At 39.0% G+C, this 22,605-nt stretch overlaps 1 protein-coding gene across 2 annotated transcripts in view; it reads right to left on the bottom strand.

Annotated features, from left to right (window-relative positions):
• The window catches only part of LOC139969181 (uncharacterized), a 114,371-nt gene that overhangs the window by 64,916 nt on the left and 26,850 nt on the right, over positions 1 to 22,605 (bottom strand). For both annotated transcript variants that reach the window (XM_071974032.1, XM_071974031.1), the window contains exons 11-22: positions 22,055 to 22,168; positions 20,835 to 21,113; positions 15,931 to 16,035; positions 15,469 to 15,735; positions 12,194 to 12,310; positions 10,826 to 11,092; positions 8,451 to 8,561; positions 6,803 to 7,072; positions 6,116 to 6,226; positions 3,492 to 3,764; positions 2,399 to 2,506; positions 596 to 856 (exon numbers count right to left, since the gene is read on the bottom strand). In XM_071974032.1, coding sequence (XP_071830133.1) covers positions 596 to 856; positions 2,399 to 2,506; positions 3,492 to 3,764; positions 6,116 to 6,226; positions 6,803 to 7,072; positions 8,451 to 8,561; positions 10,826 to 11,092; positions 12,194 to 12,310; positions 15,469 to 15,735; positions 15,931 to 16,035; positions 20,835 to 21,113; positions 22,055 to 22,168 — 2,283 coding nt within the window. The remainder of the gene's footprint in view (positions 1 to 595; positions 857 to 2,398; positions 2,507 to 3,491; positions 3,765 to 6,115; positions 6,227 to 6,802; positions 7,073 to 8,450; positions 8,562 to 10,825; positions 11,093 to 12,193; positions 12,311 to 15,468; positions 15,736 to 15,930; positions 16,036 to 20,834; positions 21,114 to 22,054; positions 22,169 to 22,605) is intronic.

Raw genomic sequence — 22,605 nt, 5'->3', positions numbered from 1 at the left:
GCCCAACTGTACATTATTTCCCCCCCTTCCCCTCTTTTTGGCATTCTTATGTACTTATACTTTTATCGCGAGTACAATAAAGTTAAATTTTCTTAAGTTATCGTTAAGGGCTTCCCCTGCTTGTACTTAATTACGATCTAGGAAGTGTCTTCCAGTTCACTACTGTACGTAAAGACCATGTTTCATACTGTATAGGCCTTTCACATGCTATAGCATTGGAGTGGTTCTGACTGGTTGGACTTTTTGTGTCAGGCCTATCCATCTGGTGGGAGTGCGGGTAAAACTGGCCTTGCCTCCCATTGTTTATTTTAATTTCATATCATTTTTGGGTCCTCTTTGAGCAAGGAGGAAGGATAGAGAGGGGAAGAAGATGAGCTTATCCATCTTGTGGGAGTGCGGGTAAAACTGGCCTTGCCTCCCATTGTTTATTTTAATTTCATATCATGTTTGGTTCCCTCTCTCTGAGCAAGGAGGTAGGATAGAGAAGGGAAAGAAGCAGAGGTTGTTGCGGCAACTCGTTCACCACATTGTCACGTGACAAACAGACTCTTGGTCTCGAAACGATAAAAGACAAAAACCCAAAACGTCTGCGTACCTGTGTCGTCGTCCTTGATAGTCACAGTGGCCGTTCTGGACGTTGCGTGGAGGTAAACGAATGGTTCAGAACGGATGAAACTGGTCGGTATTGATACCGGCGCCAGAGACAAGGAGAAGCTTTGTTCGAATTCAACCACCTCGTCATCAACCAACGACACCGTGAATGAAAACAAGTTTGTTAGCGTGGCAAAGTCGCCCAAGGTCACCGTTCCAATGAAGTCTGTGCTTACGCTAGCATCGATGTCTGAATATGTCACACCTATCCAGGAAGGAAAAGAAATAAGAAAAATCCAATTAACAGCATATTTATGGAAATCATATTTACCACAGGCCGGTGGTTCTTCACCCGTGGTGAAACGATGAGCCTGGGGGACCCCCGACTCCTGGCCCAAAGGGGGCCCCCTATCAGGAGGTCCGAGCAAGGGCGTCCGCAGAAACGTTCACAAGGGCGGGGGGGGGGGGGAATCAGTGGGTCATATATGTGTAACAACAAACTGCTTGATACTATCTAAGCAGAGCGCCAACATCGGTTGACGCGGAGCCAAAAAGTACTCCTAGATCGTCGGAAAAGACACTTCCCGGGCCTTTCAAGTTGCATTTAACACATCGGTTATTTTGAGATCTCATGTCTTAGGATTTTGACTTTCAATAATTTCAGTACTGCATTATGGTTCCGTATGCAATGAACATAACTAGGGAACTGTTGGTTGGGTGAAATCATTGAAATGTCAATGTTTAACTTTTTTTTCAATTTTTGATTTTCCAGGGGGGGATCCCCCCACCCTTGCCCCTCCCTGCAGACACTCATGGGTCCAAGGTCCAAGGATTTATGCAGGATCAATGCAGGGGGTCTTGGTGTAGAACATATGAATGGCCATTTAGCATTTACACATTGTTTCCAGCTGACAAATATGTTTTAATGCTAAAATGCATCAAGAGAAATGACAGAACAATACTATCAACATAGCTATGAAAATTCTTTGTAACTATATACCATGGAATGAGGATTAAGGAATTTGGCTTCTGGATACATCTTACAAGTTGTATGAGTGAGAAACAACCTACGGTACTGACACAACTGATTACTCATTTGAAATGATTAGAATTTTTCAAAAATCATATGTTCCCAATGTTGTACTCAGTACAACGTTGGCTGGAATTGGGTTTAAATTACAAATAATGATAATAATTATATTATAATAATAAATACCACAACTAGCTCGATACATACATTAATACCCAATGCGCACATGATCACGATATCTGTATTACGTATCATGTGAAAATATGTATATTGTCTTGTTCAGTCTTGCATAAGATTTTCTTTCCCAGTAAAAACGAGCCCTACCTATCCAAAGAGATACCCTTTTTCTGTGCATCAGTAATAGCAGGGGTCCCCTTTTGGTCGGGCCCCCGGCACGGTCCGGACCCATAGGAGTTACGCTACTGTTCTTCACCCTAGGAGTAGTTAGATTACTCCAGTGGGGCAAAGACCCAATTTCGGGGGATTTTTTTGTGGTAAGCTCATAATCTCTTTATGAGAACATAAACCTGATAAAATAGATGCTCAATTGGTTGTGAAATATGTACTAGCTTTGTATCAACAAACGTTAGCTCTTCGATCATGCAGGGTAAAGATGGCCAGAGGTTACTTGTAAGCTGCAATTAGAGTTAATTACCTGTTCTGCAGCTAATGAAAGCCAACTTACGTAATTAGCCTTCTTCTTGATTATACTTACTGACATTAAAAAAACAGTACATTTGTAAACTTATGTAAATGGTTGTAAATTTAGAAACCTACCAAACTTGAATCCCTCATCCTCTACTTGGTTGTCCAAAGTCAATGTCACGGTGGCAAAACCATCATCTTCTGCATGGCAAGCTGTATCAGATACCACAGTTAGAGTAGCTGTAAAGGGGGAACATAAGTGAGAACTTAAATTATTTCATTAAATCAGCCACATAGATGTTCATTCATCAAACTAGTTTTTAAAAAAATTCTTTGATGGTTATATGTCTGAACTCTTGAGGTATTCAAAAGTTTTGCAACGAAATGAAAGTGGCATTCTTGCAGGGTCAGAAATTGCATTTATTGGAGTACGGGATAGACTACAGTGGCTGAGATTGATAGCTTGACAACGACCGCTAGATATCATCTCCTGCAATTTTCAGGTGAGGGTGCGAGTCCTCATCATTGTTTGTACGGCATAGTTTTCCTTCTTCTAAAACTTGATGAACATTTCGTAAAGGCACCTGGCAACAGTCGGATGAATGAAATATCACGTCTCACAATTTTTGTCTGTATTATCCACTATTTTAATTTCTGTTTGAATTATCCTCTATTATCACCCATTTACAATGTATCATCATCCATGATATTTACATGAATCATGAATTATTCATCACTGCTATTTGAATTATCCTCTATTATCACCCATTTACAATGTTTCATCATCCATGATATTTACATGTATCATGCATTTTTTCATCACTGGTATTTGAATTATCATCTATTATCACCCATTACAATGTATCATCATCCATGATATTTACATGAATCATGAATTATTCATCACTGCTATTTGAATTATCATCTATTATCACCCATTTACCTGTATCATCATCCGCGATATTTACATGTATCATGCATTATTCATCACTACTATTTGAATTATCATCTATTATCACCCGTTTACCTGTATCATCAACCACAATATTTACATGTATCATGCACGTTTTCATCACTGCTGTTTGAATTATCCTCTATTATCACCCATTTACAATGTATCATCATCCATGATATTTACATGTATCATGCATTTATTCATCACTGCTGTCTTAATTATCATCCATTTATTACTATTATTTATTATCCTCTATTATCATCCATTTACCTGAATCATCATCGATGATTGTGACGCTAGTACTCTGATCAATAGCTACATCAGTGACTACAATAAAGTCGGTCCTACTAAGCGCAGGTAGAGCGCCGACCTCCGTCAAGATAACGTTGAAGCGTTCGTGGTCTTCAACAATTTGATCGCCAGTAAAAGTTAGCAGGAAATGGAATTGATCTGAGGTACCGGTATAGGTTGGTATAGGAATGTGAACATTAGTGTTGGCATAATCCGAACCACCAGTAGCCGTGATGTCATCATATGACAACGCTAGGAAACAAAATGTGGAACAAAGTAAGTTGATGTATGAAGAGTAGAACACTGCAACAAATTCAGACATCAATTTGAAATACATTAGGCTGATTCATTCTATTCCTAAGATGTTATATCTAGGGAATGCCTGGCTGTGCCCTACATTAATGTTACACTACATATCAAAATGATGTGTGTTCGTACTTTATATGTGGAAAATGGGTTGGGGGAGGGGGGGGGGGTGGAGGTAGAATGTGGCTTGCCACCTTGGGTTGAGAAAAAGAAAGATCCTGAAAATGTTTACTGATCCCCAGACCAAGCTCTTACATGACAATAATTGATTAATTGCTTCTTTTTTTGTTGTTGTCAACCCAGTCTTTCTTTGACAATCATCTTGTGTGACCACTGGGATCACTGGGAGCCATGGAAATGGGGGATGGGGCATGGGGGGGCAGGGGGTATGGAAACTTATGCAGGCATTGACACTGCAGCTTCAAGACTATCCTCAACTGCAAAACAAATTAAAGGTCAAGTCTTATTACCAAGTAAGGTAAATAACTTGGCTTATAAAGAGTCCATTAAAACTCTTTGTATATATTATTAGTGTGCATGAATGGATGGATAGAAGGGGGAAACCACTCCAATAGTACCTGCATCTCCCCCTCCCCTTCCGGCCTAAGTGGCAACTCAGTCTGAACTGTTTACAAACTTTGCTTTGGTTCATATTAAGACTAAGAATATTAAGACTGCAGGTCCATTTATGCATGATTAAGCTCAAGACTTTACTTTTGCAGAAAACACATTAAACCTAGGCATACAACTAGTCAGCCTATAGATGGAAAATCAATAAAGACACAAAATTAGTAACCCAAAGTAAATAAACAGGGTTTATGGCACAACGTGTAGTGTATGGTTCAACCATTAAAATGGTACAACCATTAAACGGTAAGTGTATGGTTCAACCATTAAACGGTACAACCATTAAATGGTACAACGTGTATGGTTCAACCATTAAACGGTACAACCATTAAATGGTACAACGTGTATGGTTCAACCATTAAACGGTACAACCATTAAATGGTACAACGTGTATGGTTCAACCATTAAACGGTACAACGTGAATGGTTCAACCATTAAACGGTACAACCATTAAACGGTACGTGTATGGTTCAACCATTAAACGGTACAACCATTAAATGGTACAACGTGTATGGTTCAACCATTAAACGGTACAACCATTAAATGGTACAACGTGTATGGTTCAACCATTAAACGGTACAACCATTAAACGGTACAACGTGAATGGTTCAAACATTAAACGGTACAACCATTAAACGGTACAACGTGAATGATTCAACCATTAAACGGTACAACCATTAAACGGTACAACGTGCATGGTTCAACCATTAAACGGTACAACCATTAAACGGTAGAACGTGTATGGTTCAACTATAAACGGTACAACCATTAAACGGTACAACATGTATGGTTCAACCATTAAATGGTACAATTGGCGAGTGAATCTGGATATTTTCTTTCTACTGATGATTTCAGTGTTTACAATTTTACAAACGTACTTGCTATCATGCTGTACCTACCACCCTACAGGACAAAGACCTGCACTTTTCAGTCTAAAATAAGCATGATTTAATAATTAATACGGACAAGGTAAAAAAAAACGTGCCCACAAAATTGATCGTTTGCGAGTATCGTTTCTGTGAATATCACACAGGTAATACATTCCTTAATTATTCGGATGTGGACAGATGATCATGTGAATCTTACAACCATCGCACATGTGGCATGAGCGTTGTGATAAGTGAAATGCAGTAAGTACGTGCACCCCCGGCTACATGGTTTGACCCAAGAACTATGAGCTCAACAGACTATAACACATCAATATGCTGAACTTAAAGTTTCAACTACAAGGCTAGACAGATATATACACTGTATCCCAGAATGTGAAGTAGCTCAAGTTGGCATTCCCATTGCTGAATAACTGGCTAACGATTCAATCGCTCGCTTTTATTGTGATGACAGAACGCAGATCTGACCTAACATGTGCGTAACGTAGTACATTACTTACCTGTGTCAAAAGCATGGCAAGTAGTACAAATTAAATAGTTGACATAGTATTCAATGCATTAATTTGTGCATTTAATTGGGTGATATATAGCTCACAATTGAATTTAAAAGGTACTGCAGAAAGAAAAAAAAAGTTTGCAAAATCAAACCAAACACATACTTATACATTTTAAATTTTTTAAATTTTTAAAATTTTATAATTTTTTTTAAATTTTTTTAATTTTTTAAATTTTTATTTTAACTTTTTAAATGAAATATATATCAGTACCATTTCTAATACTTACTAGCTGAAAAGCCCTCGGTGCACAGGATGCCACCTGATATGTCCACATTGATAATCACATTGCCATCCTCTTCACCCCCCTCGATGTCCCGGAGGTCCATCTCAATCGTTGCTAGGGTAACAAACAGTAACAAACAAATGGAAGATTTTGAGCAACAGTGTTGGCTCATAGTTCAGTATGTGATGGATGAGTAACTGTTTTATATATTGCATAGGATCATATTAAACTCTCATGAGTAACTGTTATATATTGCATAGGATCATATTAAACTGTGCGTTTGGGTCACAGAACCTAGTCTCCTAGTGGATCACACTCGCTATAGACAATCGAATCTTGAGAAAATAATGATCGCAAAACGGTATCAATTATCTATCACGATATAGGTTTAACTGGCAACATACATATATATATATATATATATATATATAGATAGATATATATATATATAGATAGATATATATATATATATATATATATATACACACACACACACATATCACAATTCTGATATCAAGTTGTCGAAGACAAGGGTATTCGTCTTTACTTTGTATTGCTGAAAGTGTCATTAAAATCGTTAATCATGTCAGCAACATTGTGGACAGACTCTGGGTGTGCATCACGTACAAGAAGTTCAAAGTCATCATAAACTGGATCCTGGCTTTCCCCCCCAATGGCTGCTACACTTACCTGTGTCGTCGTCAAGTATCGTTACAGCGAGTGAGCTACATGTAGCCTCAAAAACAACGGCATCATCTGGGTCACGGTTATAATCCGTGTCCGCATTAGTTCGAGCACCTAAAATGGCTGTAAACGTCTGATGATCTTCAATTTTCATATCGGACAGTACCGATATTGGGTGGGATGTTCCAGCTGGTCCGTCTGTCGGTATGTCGACAGTCTCACCGGTCTCAGCATTTGTAAATTGACCAGCAGCCGTTCCAGTATTAAATGTCAGCGCTGAAGGAAGACCAATATGACCACCATTAATAGGTGCCACGTTCAACGAGGGAAATGGGTGAAGTTGTGACATAAACATGAAGAAAGAATCTGACAGTCCTTGAGAGGAATTTTACAAGATCCTAGCTGTGCTTAAACGTTGCCATGGCTAGGGTTGCCAGGGCAAGGCTGGACATGCTCTGCAATGGTTTGGGAAAAGTTGATGTTAACTTCATAGTTACAAAACAGACCGCTCACCAGTTGTCAGGGTGCATAGCAACATGTTCAATGCATACAGAGTTTATACAACGATTACTTTGGCGTATGGATGTCCAAAAAATCGCATCACCATATGGAAGTTAATAGAACGAGGCGATATTTTACTGTGACATTGGACCAGTTGGTAATATGCTGGTCTGGAATGTGGTCCTAGGTCACAATCCCAAGTTTTTACGGAATAGTTTGAAAAGAAACATTTTGCTACACCGCGCAGCAATCCAGTCAACGTTAAATTCTTAATTACCAGACATCTGGCATTGTCATGCAAATCTGCCATATAACTAACTATATCATGACTTGGCAGTCAAACAAGTCATGAGCAGTTTGGATGTTAATTCGTAAAATGGCAATGCCGATTCGACTGGGGACTGTACATTAGACACAGCATCATTCCTAGTGATGGGCAAGTATCAGGCACGAATATTCTTTGACACAGCTTAATACTGCCTTGTACGAGAACAGTGGGTGGATGGGTGGACATGTAAGTGGGTGGACAGGTGGGTATGCAAGTGGGTGGGTATGTAAGTGGGTGGGTGGACGGGTGGGTATGTGAGTGGGAGGTTGGGAGTATCCAAGGCAATGGGATGTGTGACTTTCATATTTCAGGGGAAATCGCCAAACTTACCTCAAATCGTCCCATGAAAATGAACACTCGAGGGCATTTCTTTACCACAAGTTAGGAATACAAGAGTGCATGGGAGAGGGGTACAATTCAAAGCAAGGGACCTTGAAGGACGAGACCATTGGTTGCGCAATGTTAGTTTCTTTCCTCCTCAAGGAGGGGATTTGTTATTTTTATTTAGCAAAGCTGTGTATTTTCACAAACAGCCCCCCCTCCCCTTCCCCCACAAGGTTAATCATTTGACACAAATAATGAGAGAAGTTTGGAACTAATTTGCTAATCAATCTGAAATTAATTCATTCTTGTAAATTGAAATATCTTTACTTTGGGGGACCAAACTGAATGAAATGGGGGGGGGGAGGGGGGGAAAAGTGGTGGAAAGTTGAGTTTCTTAAGGAACAATTTTTTCCACACTATTCACACAAGGGCTGGTTGATGGGTTACAAAAATGACTATGGGCAAAAAAAGAACGAAAGAAGGGGGGACATGAGTACCCACCGACAGTAATAGAATCTTCAATTTCCGAGTCGACGGTGAGTGACAACGTGTTCGTAACAGAAGATACCCCTTCAGTTACAGTATTCACGCTCGTGTCAAAGCAAAGGGTAGCTGTATTTTAAAGAGGAAAACAGCAGTAAAGAGTTAAAGAAAGAAGACAAATTATTCTGGGTTTTTTTTGTTGGGGGGGGGGCCGGTCTACTTCCCCCGTTAGTGCTTTCCTTCGTTTGTGTTATTGGTATAGTCCCCGTTTCCGAAACAAGGTCTTTACAGCTCCCGGACGCAGCTGTTGGCCTAATGAGATATGAACGTAAGTGATCATTTCACTAGCATTGTATCATCCCACTTTCATCATCCCCTTAAATTTATCGGCCGAGTATGTAGTCTATCTTACCTGTATACCACCTCTTCGCGAAAGTTTATTATCTTTCTCTTCCCCTCGGCTGTTGGATTTATCTCGAAATCCATGTTCTGTGTTGCAACTTTACTACCCTGACGTTTATATTTTGTTCCCTATGTGTCAGACAGGGTTCTCTCCCCAATGTGTGATTTGGATGTCAAGGAAGGTCTCTCGAGACGGGTTCTGGTTGGTTTAACGTGGGTGGTGGTTATCCAATTAAAAGTTTAAATTGAGACGTAACGCTTATTAGATTGTTGTATTGACAGAGTGGATTTGAGATGACCAATGCCCTTCAAGCTACCTGTATTGTCACTGACATAGATATCATATTGTAACACTGCTTGAGACGGGTTCTGGTTGGTTTAATGTGGGTGGTGGTTATCCATTTAAATTGAGACGTAACGCTAATTAGATTGTTGTATTGACAGAGTGGATTTGAGATGGCCAATGCCCTTCAAGCTACCTGTATTGTCACTGACATAGATATCATATTGTAATACTGCTTGAGACAGGTTCTGGTTGGTTTAATGTGGGTGGTGGTTATCCATTTAAATTGAGACGTAACGCTAATTAGATTGTTGTATTGACAGAGTGGATTTGAGATGACCAATGCCCTTCAAGCTACCTGTATTGTCACTGACATAGATATCATATTGTAACACTGCTTGAGACGGGTTCTGGTTGGTTTAATGTGGGTGGTGGTTATCCATTTAAATTGAGACGTAACGCTAATTAGATTGTTGTATTGACAGAGTGGATTTGAGATGACCAATGCCCTTCAAGCTACCTGTATTGTCACTGACATAGATATCATATTGTAATACTGCTTGAGACGGGTTCTGGTTGGTTTAATGTGGGTGGTGGTTATCCATTTAAATTGAGACGTAACGCTAATTAGATTGTTGTATTGACAGAGTGGATTTGAGACGGCCAATGCCCTTCAAGCTACCTGTATTGTCACTGACATAGATATCATATTGTAACACTGCTTGAGACAGGTTCTGGTTGGTTTAACGTGGGTGGTGGTTATCCAATTAAAATTTTAAATTGAGACGTAACGCTTATTAGATGGTTGTATTGACAGAGTGGATTTGAGATGGCCAATGCCCTTCAAGCTACCTGTATTGTCACTGACATAGATATCATATTGTAATACTGCTTGAGACAGGTTCTGGTTGGTTTAACGTGGGTGGTGGTTATCCAATTAAAATTTTAAATTGAGACGTAACGCTTATTAGATGGTTGTATTGACAGAGTGGATTTGAGATGGCCAATGCCCTTCAAGCTACCTGTATTGTCACTGACATAGATATCATATTGTAACACTGCTTGAGACAGGTTCTGGTTGGTTTAACGTGGGTGGTGGTTATCCAATTAAAAGTTTAAATTGAGACGTAACGCTTATTAGATTGTTGTATTGACAGAGTGGATTTGAGATGACCAATGCCCTTCAAGCTACCTGTATTGTCACTGACATAGATATCATATTGTAATACTGCTTGAGACGGGTTCTGGTTGGTTTAATGTGGGTGGTGGTTATCCATTTAAATTGAGACGTAACGCTAATTAGATTGTTGTATTGACAGAGTGGATTTGAGATGACCAATGCCCTTCAAGCTACCTGTATTGTCACTGACATAGATATCATATTGTAACACTGCTTGAGACGGGTTCTGGTTGGTTTAATGTGGGTGGTGGTTATCCATTTAAATTGAGACGTAACGCTAATTAGATTGTTGTATTGACAGAGTGGATTTGAGATGGCCAATGCCCTTCAAGCTACCTGTATTGTCACTGACATAGATATCATATTGTAACACTGCTGTTGTAAATGGTTTTTCCCTTTCTTGGGTAAAGCCTATGTGCCAATCTATCTATGTATGTCATTTTATGGGCTTTTGGTGGGGAGGATGCTCCTGCTCCTTCCCCCTTCCCCCAGTAATTTTTTGAAACCACAAAGACACAACCTCCTTACCAGTGTCGTCGTCTTCAATCACTACCGTTGCGGATGACGAGGATCCCACAGTAACCGGATCATCAACTCTAGTAAGAGTCGGATTTGTAATCCCCGTCAGAGAAATGCTAAAGCTCTCGTGATCTTCCACAATTTCATTAGAGGGAACCTCAAAGAGAAATGTGCCAACAAGTGTCCCAGTTGGGATCTCAACGGTAGAAGGACCAGAGTTGTAATCATCATAGGCATCACTTCCGTCAATGGCTGTTAAATCGTCCCAAGATAAATCTTGAACAGAAATTTGATTAGAAATTTGATTAGGAGTAGAACCAATTCCAATGACCGTATCCCCAAGATTTCAGAGGGGCATTTTTTTGTTTAAGAACCTGAAACCATGTGATGCCATTATTCGGTCATGTTTTAAGATCTTCAATATTTAAGATTTAGCATTTAATTGTAAAGTCATTCTCCCATACTTAAAAAAAATCATAAACATAAATTTAAAAAAAAAAAAAATTGAAATAAAGAAAAACTGAAAAACTGCAGCACATGGGGCTGATTGATGTCTCTGAATATTGAGTTGGTCATGACAGTTATCTCTATCACATAGACCAATAATGAGTTGTGGGTTTGTGTCTCCTTGGCTGTGGAGGTGAAGAGGGAGGGTGGGGTTGTGGGAAAGGGGAGGGGTGGGGAGTTGTTCATGACAGTTATCTCTATCACATAGACCAATAATGAGTTGTGGGTTTGTGTCTCCTTGGCTGTGGAGGTGGAATGGGAGGGTGGTGTTGGGGGAGGGGGAGTGGGGGGTGAGGAGTTGTTCATGAGTCATATCTATCACATAGACCAATAATGAGTTGTGGGTTTGTGTCTCCTTGGCTGTGGAGGTGAAGAGGGAGGGTGGGGTTGTGGGAAAGGGGAGGGGTGGGGAGTTGTTCATGAAAGTTATCTCTATCACATAGACCAATAATGAGTTGTGGGTTTGTGTCTCCTTTATAATTCAATGAAACGTAACATAGGGATGGACATACTTTGTGCTTTGGAAAATAATCATGATCATAACCAAATAAGCACATATAAAATCTCTAGTCAACCCCTCCCCGCCCCCCCTTCCCCCATGCCCTTCAAAATAATATTTGCAACTTTAAAAAAGGCAAGGTTGGTCGATTGGTCGGTCAGTCCGTTGGTAGATAGCTAGATATTTTACTTTCAGGGTAGGGGGGAGGGGTTGTGATCGCTGTAACAATTACCAATACTTGAAAGGAATTGGGACTAAATTTTACGTAACTTCGAAGATATTCATTAATATGTTTATATCAATATATGAACGCCTATGTATTTATACATATGTAATGGACACTTTTTTTTAAATATCCTTGACTAACTCACCAATGACGAATCCACTGACCAGTACCGTATTGTCCAGGGAAAAGGTGACTGTTGAAGTGACATCCGCGCCGTCTCCTTCAGTTACTGGCAATGACGCTGTGGTCAGTCCGACCACAGCTGTGGAAAAATGAATTCAATACGTTGCCTGATAACTGCACTTTGTCTAGGAATACAGTTAAACACATCTGTGTCCTTGGGTCTTAAAGACCACAAGAGTCTTAAAGACCAGTACATTGAAATGAAATTGAGACAATAGTCCCTGGAAGATTTGTTACTGTATATAGGCCTTTATACCTTGTTAAATAATAATAATAATAATAATGATAATAATAATGGACATTTATAATGCGCCGGTATCCGCCAATAAAGTCACTCATGGCGCAAATACGACTGACGCAAGACATTTTGAAATCCACAATTTATCGCCTGTCACTATATAGTGGTTATAATACCAAACATACCCCTTAAAAGTCATTATTAATGATGAAAATTATGACTCAGAGGCATGCATATATTCCCATGGGAGCATGTTCAATTTGAAGCTGATAATAGAGTTTCCAAGTAGCTGCTATATCTTTTGGTACACAAGAATGGCATTCCCAGTTTGCCTGGGTTATTTAACATACACAGAGATGCCAACCTTTTGACACAAAAAATCAGACTGAATATCCTAAAAAAAAATCAGATTTTTGAGAGAAAAATCAGATTTTCACAAAAACTCAACACTACCACTGGCCCGTTGGCCCCGGGGCCAGTAAAATGTCAGAAAAATGTTTTACTGGTAAGAACGGGCAAGTAAAATGCTTGCTTTTTTCAATAAAATCTAATGAGAAAATTGTAAAGCATCTGTAACAATTGTTATGATGCATAAAGGGTGTTTAAATGCCTAATGAGAATAATGATACAGCTTAATTGCTTGCATATTTTGGGCCAATGAGAATTTGGTTCAAGCCAGAAGTAGAAGTGAGAAAAAAAATTACTGTATAGACTTGCATTATACTCATGGAAATATGAGCCATTCCTGTTAACTGACATTATAAACCAATTAAAAAAGAAAGGTTCAGATATTTCAAATAATCAAATATGAATTGCAGCATGTAGCAAGATTATTGATCAACTATTAAAAAAATAATAATAAAAGAAAAATGATAAAAAAAAACTTTTTTTTGTGTTTTTTTGTGGAAAGATGAAAAGTCGTATTTTCAAGAGGCGAATCGTATTTATCGTACTAAATACGATAAAATCGTACTGGTTGGCATCTCTGCATACAGCACTCCACCTATTACAGTGCCAAGCATCATGTAGATGGAGTCCCTATACTCATGCTGGTGTCATTCTAACATAGTCATAACAAAGTCTTCAATTTCACCTGAATGGCATTTGGTGGTTTAGGCAATGTAGAAAATTATATACTACTACCGCGCTAACAGTACAGGTACTCTTATACCATATCGGGTTAACTTAGAGCTATGCATTCATATTATTAAACGGTGAATTAATGGAAGGCAGGGGTGACAACGAGCTTCAATTATAAGAAGTACTCTGCGTTTTCGCCTTCATGCATGGTGCTGCTATTGCACTTGCATGACTCACACGTATATCTGTCCCAATTGATCACTCAATATTAGTAACTGTTTACACGCGCAAAATTATGCAAATCTTCCTGAACGGTGCTGCTCGATTGGCTATCGGCCACGGTTACTACGTCGGTCGACATCTTCGAAATGACCATCTCGAGTGTTTTGCACTACTGAGGTCACATGAAATGGTTAACCCGCTTTCACATTGCTCACACCATTAACCGCCCTCGAAGCTAATATATAAAAACGCGACCCGAAATGATGGATTTTCCAATGTGTTTGCCTGTGGGTGTGACTTAAAAGAGTTATTTGGCAGCTAGTAGTATGGTCATGTAAACTTTGACTCCCTCTTATACTGCACCGAGGCGTAAAAACTTTACAAGGGTTATCTGGATGTCTTGTTATAGCGAGAAGCTGTGTTCCAACTCACAGTGAGAATATGGAATATATTCAAGTTTGAAGCTCAATTTTGAAGCCCACTACTATATATCGATACCCTGGAGATACATTCCCTACATTGTAATGCAACTGTGGGAGGTGTTTATACTCTCCACTCTTTCACAATCCACCTTAAAGAAATTGTTTTGAATCTGATCTACATTTAACATTAGGGAACAATGAAGGTTCAGATGCCTCTCCTTCCCTCCCCCACCCCCCCAATGCAGTCCCCACCCCCTGAGCATCCCTCATGTGTACAATACTTCACAAAGCAACATGACCCCACTCTGTGCCCCTTAAATTGTGCATCTCCAAACTCTGGATTATTGGCTACCGACTCCCATCTCGTAAAATGCAGTGGCGGAGCATCAATACAGTCAGAGGGGGCGGATGTCCCCCCCCCCCCGACGGACTCAAATGGACCACTGGCGCCCCTTTCAGCTTTATACCACTTTTTACTTAAATTCACGATTATTGACTTTTTTCATTGCGCTCACAAATACCTATTGACATTTGTCACATTTTGTTGGTGTAATTTTCTGACAAAATGGCGATGACACCTATTTATTCTTCATTTATCTGCAAATTAGCAAGGCCCGGAAAGGGTCATTTCCGGCGATCTAAGGAGTATCTTTACTCTGTTCGCTCCGAGCCAACCTGTGGTGGCACTCCGCTTAGATAGTGTCGAAAGCGCCCCTACAGACCATTCTCGCCCCCCCTGACCAATACCCCTAGCTCCGCAACTGGTAAAATGGCAGTTATCATTTGGGGATAGGGGGGGTATAGGGGGGAAGAACTTTCACTGCTTAACAGTACAACACAAACTTAATTCTATCAAATCTAGAGTCACCGTATACCGAGAAGGCTTCAAGGACGTTACTTGTAGAGCAAATGCAGTGTTTCTGGTTCTAATTCTTGTAATTTGATGTAACCCTGCCATTCATCTCCCATGAAGAAGGGTTTTATTTTTGTTTAACTAGAATATAAACTACTTGCAAATGCAACACCCTTCAAGACTTTTGGAGAGAAAGTACTGTGGTAACATACTAACTGGAAACAAATTTGATATTAAGCAAATGCGCGCCATGGTAATATATTGATAAGGAAATAAATCATTTTTTTAGAATCAAACTGGTGATCTTATAAGGAACTGAATAGGGTTCAATACAGCAACCTTGTTTGATCATCCTATGAGAAATTGAATGAGGTTAAAATAAAGCAGCCATTGTCCAAACAAACAAAACAGGTAACATTTACCGGAATCATCATCCGCAATTCGAACTTCGGATGTGGAACTAGGGGTACTGAAAGAGGCTCCTGTTCCTCTAGAGTATGTCCCAGGATAGGTTAGAGAGTTAAAGCTTAGTGTTACCGATTCCGTGTCCTCCACCCACGAATCACCAGAGACCGATAAGAGAAATGAAAAAGTAGTGGTCGCAGTTGGTATGGTCGAAGTAAGTACTGGTGCATAATCGGTAAACATTCCTGCAGAATCAAAGTCGCCAGCATCATTGTAGTCAATTGCTGAAGAGGAAAGAGAAGAATCGATCAAAATGATCAAAAATAAAATTGCAAAAAGGAAAGCTACGTTTTTAATAGTGGATGAACTTTTTTGGGGAAACTGCCGCATGACATGCATATCAAAAGCTAAACAAATGAATTATGAAATGAATTACATTGAAACATTTATCACCTCCGTAATCTCTCTCAAAAACTTACTTATGCTGAATCCAGCGTCCTCGAATGCTGTGTCGCTGACCATTGTGACGATTACGTTGGAGTTCTCACTCCCAGACAAGGTTGCTGATAGGAAGGAGATTACAGCTAAAGGAGAAAAAAAAACTAAAATGAGAGAATAGAAACGACAGTTATGAAATGATTCCCGAAAGTGAAGAACTTAGCATGCATAGACTCCAAATGTGTGACCTGATTAGTTCACTTTGGCTTCGGCTTTGAGTACAAGTTTCTATATGCTGCCGGGTTGGATGAACCTAACCGTAATAGTAGCTACCGACTTTGTGATCCACGGTCCCCTTCACAACTTTGGGAGGTCTGTAAGAGTGGCTCCATACACAGTTTTCCCTTTTGGGAAACCAAAAAGGCACCATAAAATAGATGTTGTATATCAACCAGGCCAACTCAGTACTGAAGTACGGCGGCCTATTCTAACGTCCAGAAAAACAAACTTTGTGGGAGGCTAATGACCTTGCTTTAGGTAGGTCTAGAACATAAATGTTCCGGGCAGAGTGTGTCACAACATAGTACCATAATCTTCCGAAAATGCCATCGATAATTTGATATGGGATCATAAATCCAAAGCATTGGCGATTTGGTTGTTTTTTTTTGTGACCAATGTTAACTGTTTTAGCGGCTTGAAGACTATGGAACAATTCTTTCAAATTTTTTCTCCCCCCGAAACTACTGTTCTGAATTTGAATTTGATAAACTCATGTGATGTAGACAGAATGACTTGTTAAAAGTGCAGTTTGTGACTTTGTTATCTGCATTATGCTTACACTGATAATTTTTATGTATATTATATTTATATTATATTTTATATTTAAAAATTTTTTTTTTCATATTTTACATATATATTAAATTTATAGTTCTATATATATTATATTTATATTATATTTTATATATATATCTATATATTTTTTTTTTTAATATTTTATATTTGTATTATATTTATAGGTCTATATAAATATTCATTAATAGGTCACTCCTAGAATATAATTTCTCATGGGAGTACATTCTCTATATAAAGCAGTATTTTTTATTTTATTTTTTATATATGGACCTCACGGGGTCACATACCAGATTGTATAACGTTTAAATTATATGCACTGCAGTGTGAGAAAAACGCGAACAAGTATAAAACGTGCATGTTTTGTTTAGATGCAAAGTCTAAAACAATAACATCCCATCGCAAAGAGATATGATGGAGTTTAAATACTGCCATTACAGCCACCTCATCATCACACCCAATATACTATTTATGATTTTTTATGATTATTTATGATTATTTTATGATTATTTATGACTAATACTATTTATGATGAAAAACATAATTTTTCATTATTTTAAGCTTGATCTGGGTGCTATCTTCTTTCTAACTATAAATACATGACCAAATCAACTTTCACAAAATTTAAACTGGCCTGTAAAGAACACTTTACATCGGTCTTTAAGCAAAGATTGGGTACTACACTGTAATATATATCTATGTGTCCGAAAAATGTTTGTGATTTCAGAACTGACAAAGAAGAAAACTGGGAGACCATGAAAGCGCTCACAAGCTTTTCGCACACGTTTGGTGATTATAAGTCGGCTGTCAGCATTGCATAATATCTTCTTCCCATTGCAAAATTGATGCTAAATCAACATGCCACCATCCATTTGCAGGGCCACAACAAACGAGTACATGTCTCGGACTCTATCAAATGGGGCGATTCACAAATTATTAGTAGAGAGAGAGAGAGAGACACATATAGATATTTGAGTTTCACTCGTGAAAGACATTATGAATTCTTCAGCTGATCGAGGCAACTGTATCCACCTTACCCTTGAGTTACCATGTTGATTATAGTGTGGATATAGGCCGGTACAGTGTAGCAGACAGCAGCTGTAATGAAGTCTGTAAATTGAGTCTATGCAGCTGCCACACAAGTTAGTGTTTCTTGTTATTTACCAAGTGCAGTTGTTATTTCCTCAATCTGATGTTTCGACGAAATTCCTTCACTTTCCGCTATTCCTGTTATATATATATATATATATATATATATATAGTAACTGATCTTTCGTGAAGTAATGTAATTCATAAGTCCTCCTTCCCCCCCCCCACTCTCCCCCCCATCCAAAGTATATGTAAATGGGCTTTCAATGGTATTGATAAGAACAGGGGCGTAGCTAGTAGTTTTGGCGCCCATGTGCAAGAGTATAAAATTGTGCCCCTCCCCCAATTATAATTATAATATTGTGAAATAGATCGATGTTGGCGCCCTTCAAGAACTATGTTGCACATAGTCAAAAACTTTAAACAAAACCCATAGGCTTCTGAATGAATTTTACATTTTGACCCCTTGTGACCCCAAATGATCTTTGACATGTAAATAAAGTACAACTTTTATGACCTGTCATATACTGAGCACTATGGATGACTTTCATGAAAATCCAACATTTACACTAGGAGGAGTAAGCTTTTTTTGCGGTTTCACTGTTTGACCTCTCTTGACCTCAAATGACCTTTGAACTACAACCTGTCTCCATTTTTCTCAAGATCTTGATATCTGCTACAAACTGACAAAGTTTGATGAGGATTTATCAAAGAACCTGCAAACAGCAGGCCTTTGAGTAATTGTTGACAGACAGACGGCCAGACACATTGCTATGACAATAGCTCAACTAGTTGAGCTAATAAACTGTCTAAATAATATTATTTAAACCCAAATAATTATTATTATTATTCTCTCATAGATAGTAGGTTCTTTCTTACTATTGAAACTGCATTACGATGTTCGCAACTTTGTATACAACTTTACCAATATCCTAAGTTGTAAGGCTGTTGTATTTATTGCATACAGCTTAGTATATTCTTATTCTCTAAATTGATCTTATAGGACTGTCTTGTAAGTTGCTGAATTTGCAACATTGTTTAAACTCGCAACTGCATTTTGCATGCTTTTGCACCAGCTAATAAGTTAATAACACATAAATTTGGGGGCAAATATACCTCCCAGATCGCCGGAAATAACACTTCCCAGACCCAATGATGCTCCCAAACCTCCTTAAATATTATATCTCATGGCTTAAAAATTTAGTTTGGGGAAATACATTGGCGTCTGCAGAATAAACAAGAGCATCAATGACACAGTATCTCAATAATGGAAGTTCTTATTTCGATTCCTAGTTTCATATCTTTGCTCTGTCTCTACAATTATCAATATATATATATATTATTTTCAATGACAACAGTCAAATAAGAAAAAATCATGGGAAAAATAATCCAAGTGGAATTTTGTATATGATGGGTCTGGGGTCCTTTCCCAGAAAACAAATATAGACTCCCGCAAATGCGATTTCCGTCCACTATTTAACAACTGTGGTTAAATATAATAAAATGAGAATTGCTGCATGTCATTTGCACAATGCTTGATCAAACTGCACCAAAGTTCAATAGAGGGGAATTTCAAAAGCAGCGTTTGGTCAAGACAAATTGGTGGGGACACTGTATATCATGTCCCCACCACTGAGAAAGTTGGTGAGGACGTGTCCCACTGTGCCCATGATCAAAGTTAATGTTGTCTGCTTCATCGCGCTCAATACTAAGGAGTGCCAAAGCAGATAGTCTCGCTCGACGTAGTGGTATATATTTCCACCTGGGAACTGTATAACTGAAATACCCGAAATTTCCGTTTCATGTAGTCATTACAGAACAGGATAAAAAAATAGAGAAAACGGTCGAAATGGACTGAAAAGAAATCACAATCTATACATTGGCTAATAAAAACAACTACATTCAGATTCTTATTAGTAACTGCAAAATATTCATGCCTAAAGACATACATCAATTGCGTCATGTTTTCTAAAAAGTTCTTATTTTTTTTTAACTCTAATTCTCCCAAACCCGGCACCCGGGGCAGGTGTCCCCCCTTGACCCCCCATAGCTACGCCACTGGATAAGAATATGTAGCATTTTGAAAACACTAATATGGTTCCAAAAGAATTCTTCCGTGGATTTGGACAGGCTAAAGCTTATTTCCATACACTGAGTATACTATGATATGTGGGCACAGGATTTTTCAAAGGTGGGGTGAGGGGTCAAACTCTACTAAATCCCCACCCTCTCACAGATTTAGTTAGAAATGTTGATGGAAGAACCCAGAGGCAAATCAAGAATTTGATAAAGGAGGGGTGTGCATGGTCCTGAGGTGATGGAGCTAACTCACATGAAGGGGGTCTGCAGGGGGTCCTCCCAGCCCAACTCATGTACCATTGTTACAGAACATAATGTAAGTACACTTAAAGGCACGGTTCTAGTCATTTGTTATAGTCCATGAAGAAAATGGAACAGAACCATTGAGTGCAATTAAGTAGAGTTTCTACAACTACTCGGTTTTTTAAAAATATTTTTACAATATGCTCTCACTGGAATGCTCATTTAATGTTAAATTGGTTCAAGGTCAGCTTCACAGTGTAAACAGTATATTGAATGTTTTTGCTAATAACTCAAACCAACAGATTCATTTTCTTTTCAATCCATATTGACGATGTCAGAGCATCGTTGGGGGGGGCATTCAACACCATTCGGGGGGGGGGGGGCATTCAACACCATTCGTCCTTGACAGACAACTTTGTAATGCAATGTCAACTGTGTAATTTGTGGCAACATTCATGTTGTCTGTTGTGTTTCTAGAGAGTTTTGTGATGCATCTGAGGAACTGGCCTAGTGGTCTGTGCTCTATACTAAAGTAGTCTAGCCACTAACTGATAGCTAAAAGCCTCATGTGTTTAGAGGGTCATTTTCAGAATTGCAACCTGGACTGATAGCATGGTTTGTAATGGTGGTCTAATAAGAATCTTGATTTATTGCTGCGGCTTCAATCATACTTATAACGACTTACCGCTGTCATCATCTTCAATTACTCCAGAAATATCGTTTTGCGCTGTGTTGATTATGACAGCCTCACCATCTCCACCTCTTTTGTACCCAGAGGGTGATGTCACAGTAATAATGGACGCAGTAAACGACTCGTAATCCTCAAATAGGGCATTGTCGGCTAAAACAACAGCTACTTCAGCCGTGGCTGCGCTTTGTGGGAGCTCAAATTCGAAGTAGCTAGTGGGTATGTCTGCCGTTCCATCGGTGTCACCGGGCGGGTCGCCGTCCGTGATTGTTACGGCTACAAAGTATGATAAGAGAAAGAATATCAATTTTATGTCTCGGACCCAGCTAGCTTATTGTCATCAAAATTGATCAAAATATTTTTGCTCTGATTCCTCTTTTTCCACTTTAATAAATATAAGTGAAGATTCAAAATGCCACTATATATATTTATATATATATATATATATATATATATATATATATATAGATATACAGAACGTTGCAAGATTATTCCATAAATGTAATTTTTCCGCAAATGCTTAAATATATATAAACTTCATGGAACGGATTAATTTTCACAGCAAACATCGGCTTTATGCTAGATCTATCACATTTTTTATAGCAGATAAACCGCATCCCCTAGCCTACTATATGCATATTTATACATCCTGATGCGACACTGTTTAATTACAGTTTTCAGGATAATCAGCTATACATATATTACTTAAGCATAGAATTAACTAATGGGGGGGGGTGGGACAATTTAGTTGAAGCTATTGGTATATATGTGGCTGTTAAAACTGATCAGCACCAAATGGTTACTGTAGCAAACAGTCAAAGGTGAGGGCGTTGTGGTCAAGTTGTTAAGGCAGTGGACTTCGAGCCCTGGCCAGATCATTGCGTTGTGTCCTTGGGCAAGGCGCTTTATCTCCACTGCCTCTCTTCACCCAGGTGTATAAATGGGGACTTGGGAGGTAACTTGTAAATATAGTTGTTTGCAGCGGTTTGTGGCTGCACCCTATGGGAAGTCCCCCAGGGGACACATGGTTGTGGTGCACGGTGGTGCCCCAGGACAGATTGATTGAATTGTGCACACTTTGGTGTGTAGGTATGACAAGTTACTAATGACCAGGGTTAAGTCGTAAAATCGTGTGAGAGGGCCTTGGCCCTGAACAAGACTGTAAACCTAAAATTTTTATTATAATTATTATTATATAAAGGTAAAGAAGTTATTACTTGCACTATAGCCGGAATCAGCAAACCCGCCGCCAGGTACTGTGAGTGACAATGTTATGGTTCCCAATCCATTACTTTCTGTGAAGGTGCCAATGGACTGTATCCCTATGGTAGCTGCAGACAATGGTAGAAAATAAGAATTGTTGTCTTCGGCAAAAATGCTGCATATATATATAGAGAACGTCTAACACAAAAGTATGAACTTGTACATATAAGTTACGTTTCAATGATGCACCAGAACACAAACGATAAACTTTAGCTGGTACCATATGTCCCGGGCAACCAGCCGGTGCTGCCAGCAGGCAGTAGGTCAATGCTAGTACAAGGCAGTCCCACAAGACCACGCTCTGAGCAAATTGACATTCCCATGACCAGTATATATCATATTCAATGACATATCAACAAATCAACAATAGGATTAAGAAAGGAATGAATCAATTTCAAATAACCTATATCACATAAATAAATCTATATATTAGGCCTGAGTCGGGTAGCAAAAAATCGGAACCCGAGTAACCGTTATCACTACCCGGTCGGGTAACAGGTTCCCG

Source organism: Apostichopus japonicus, chromosome 6, assembly GCF_037975245.1.
Source record: "Apostichopus japonicus isolate 1M-3 chromosome 6, ASM3797524v1, whole genome shotgun sequence".
Lineage (NCBI taxonomy): Eukaryota > Metazoa > Echinodermata > Holothuroidea > Aspidochirotida > Stichopodidae > Apostichopus > Apostichopus japonicus.
The sequence above is the reverse complement of the archived record's forward strand: the minus strand, read 5'-3'. Positions and strand labels throughout refer to the sequence as shown.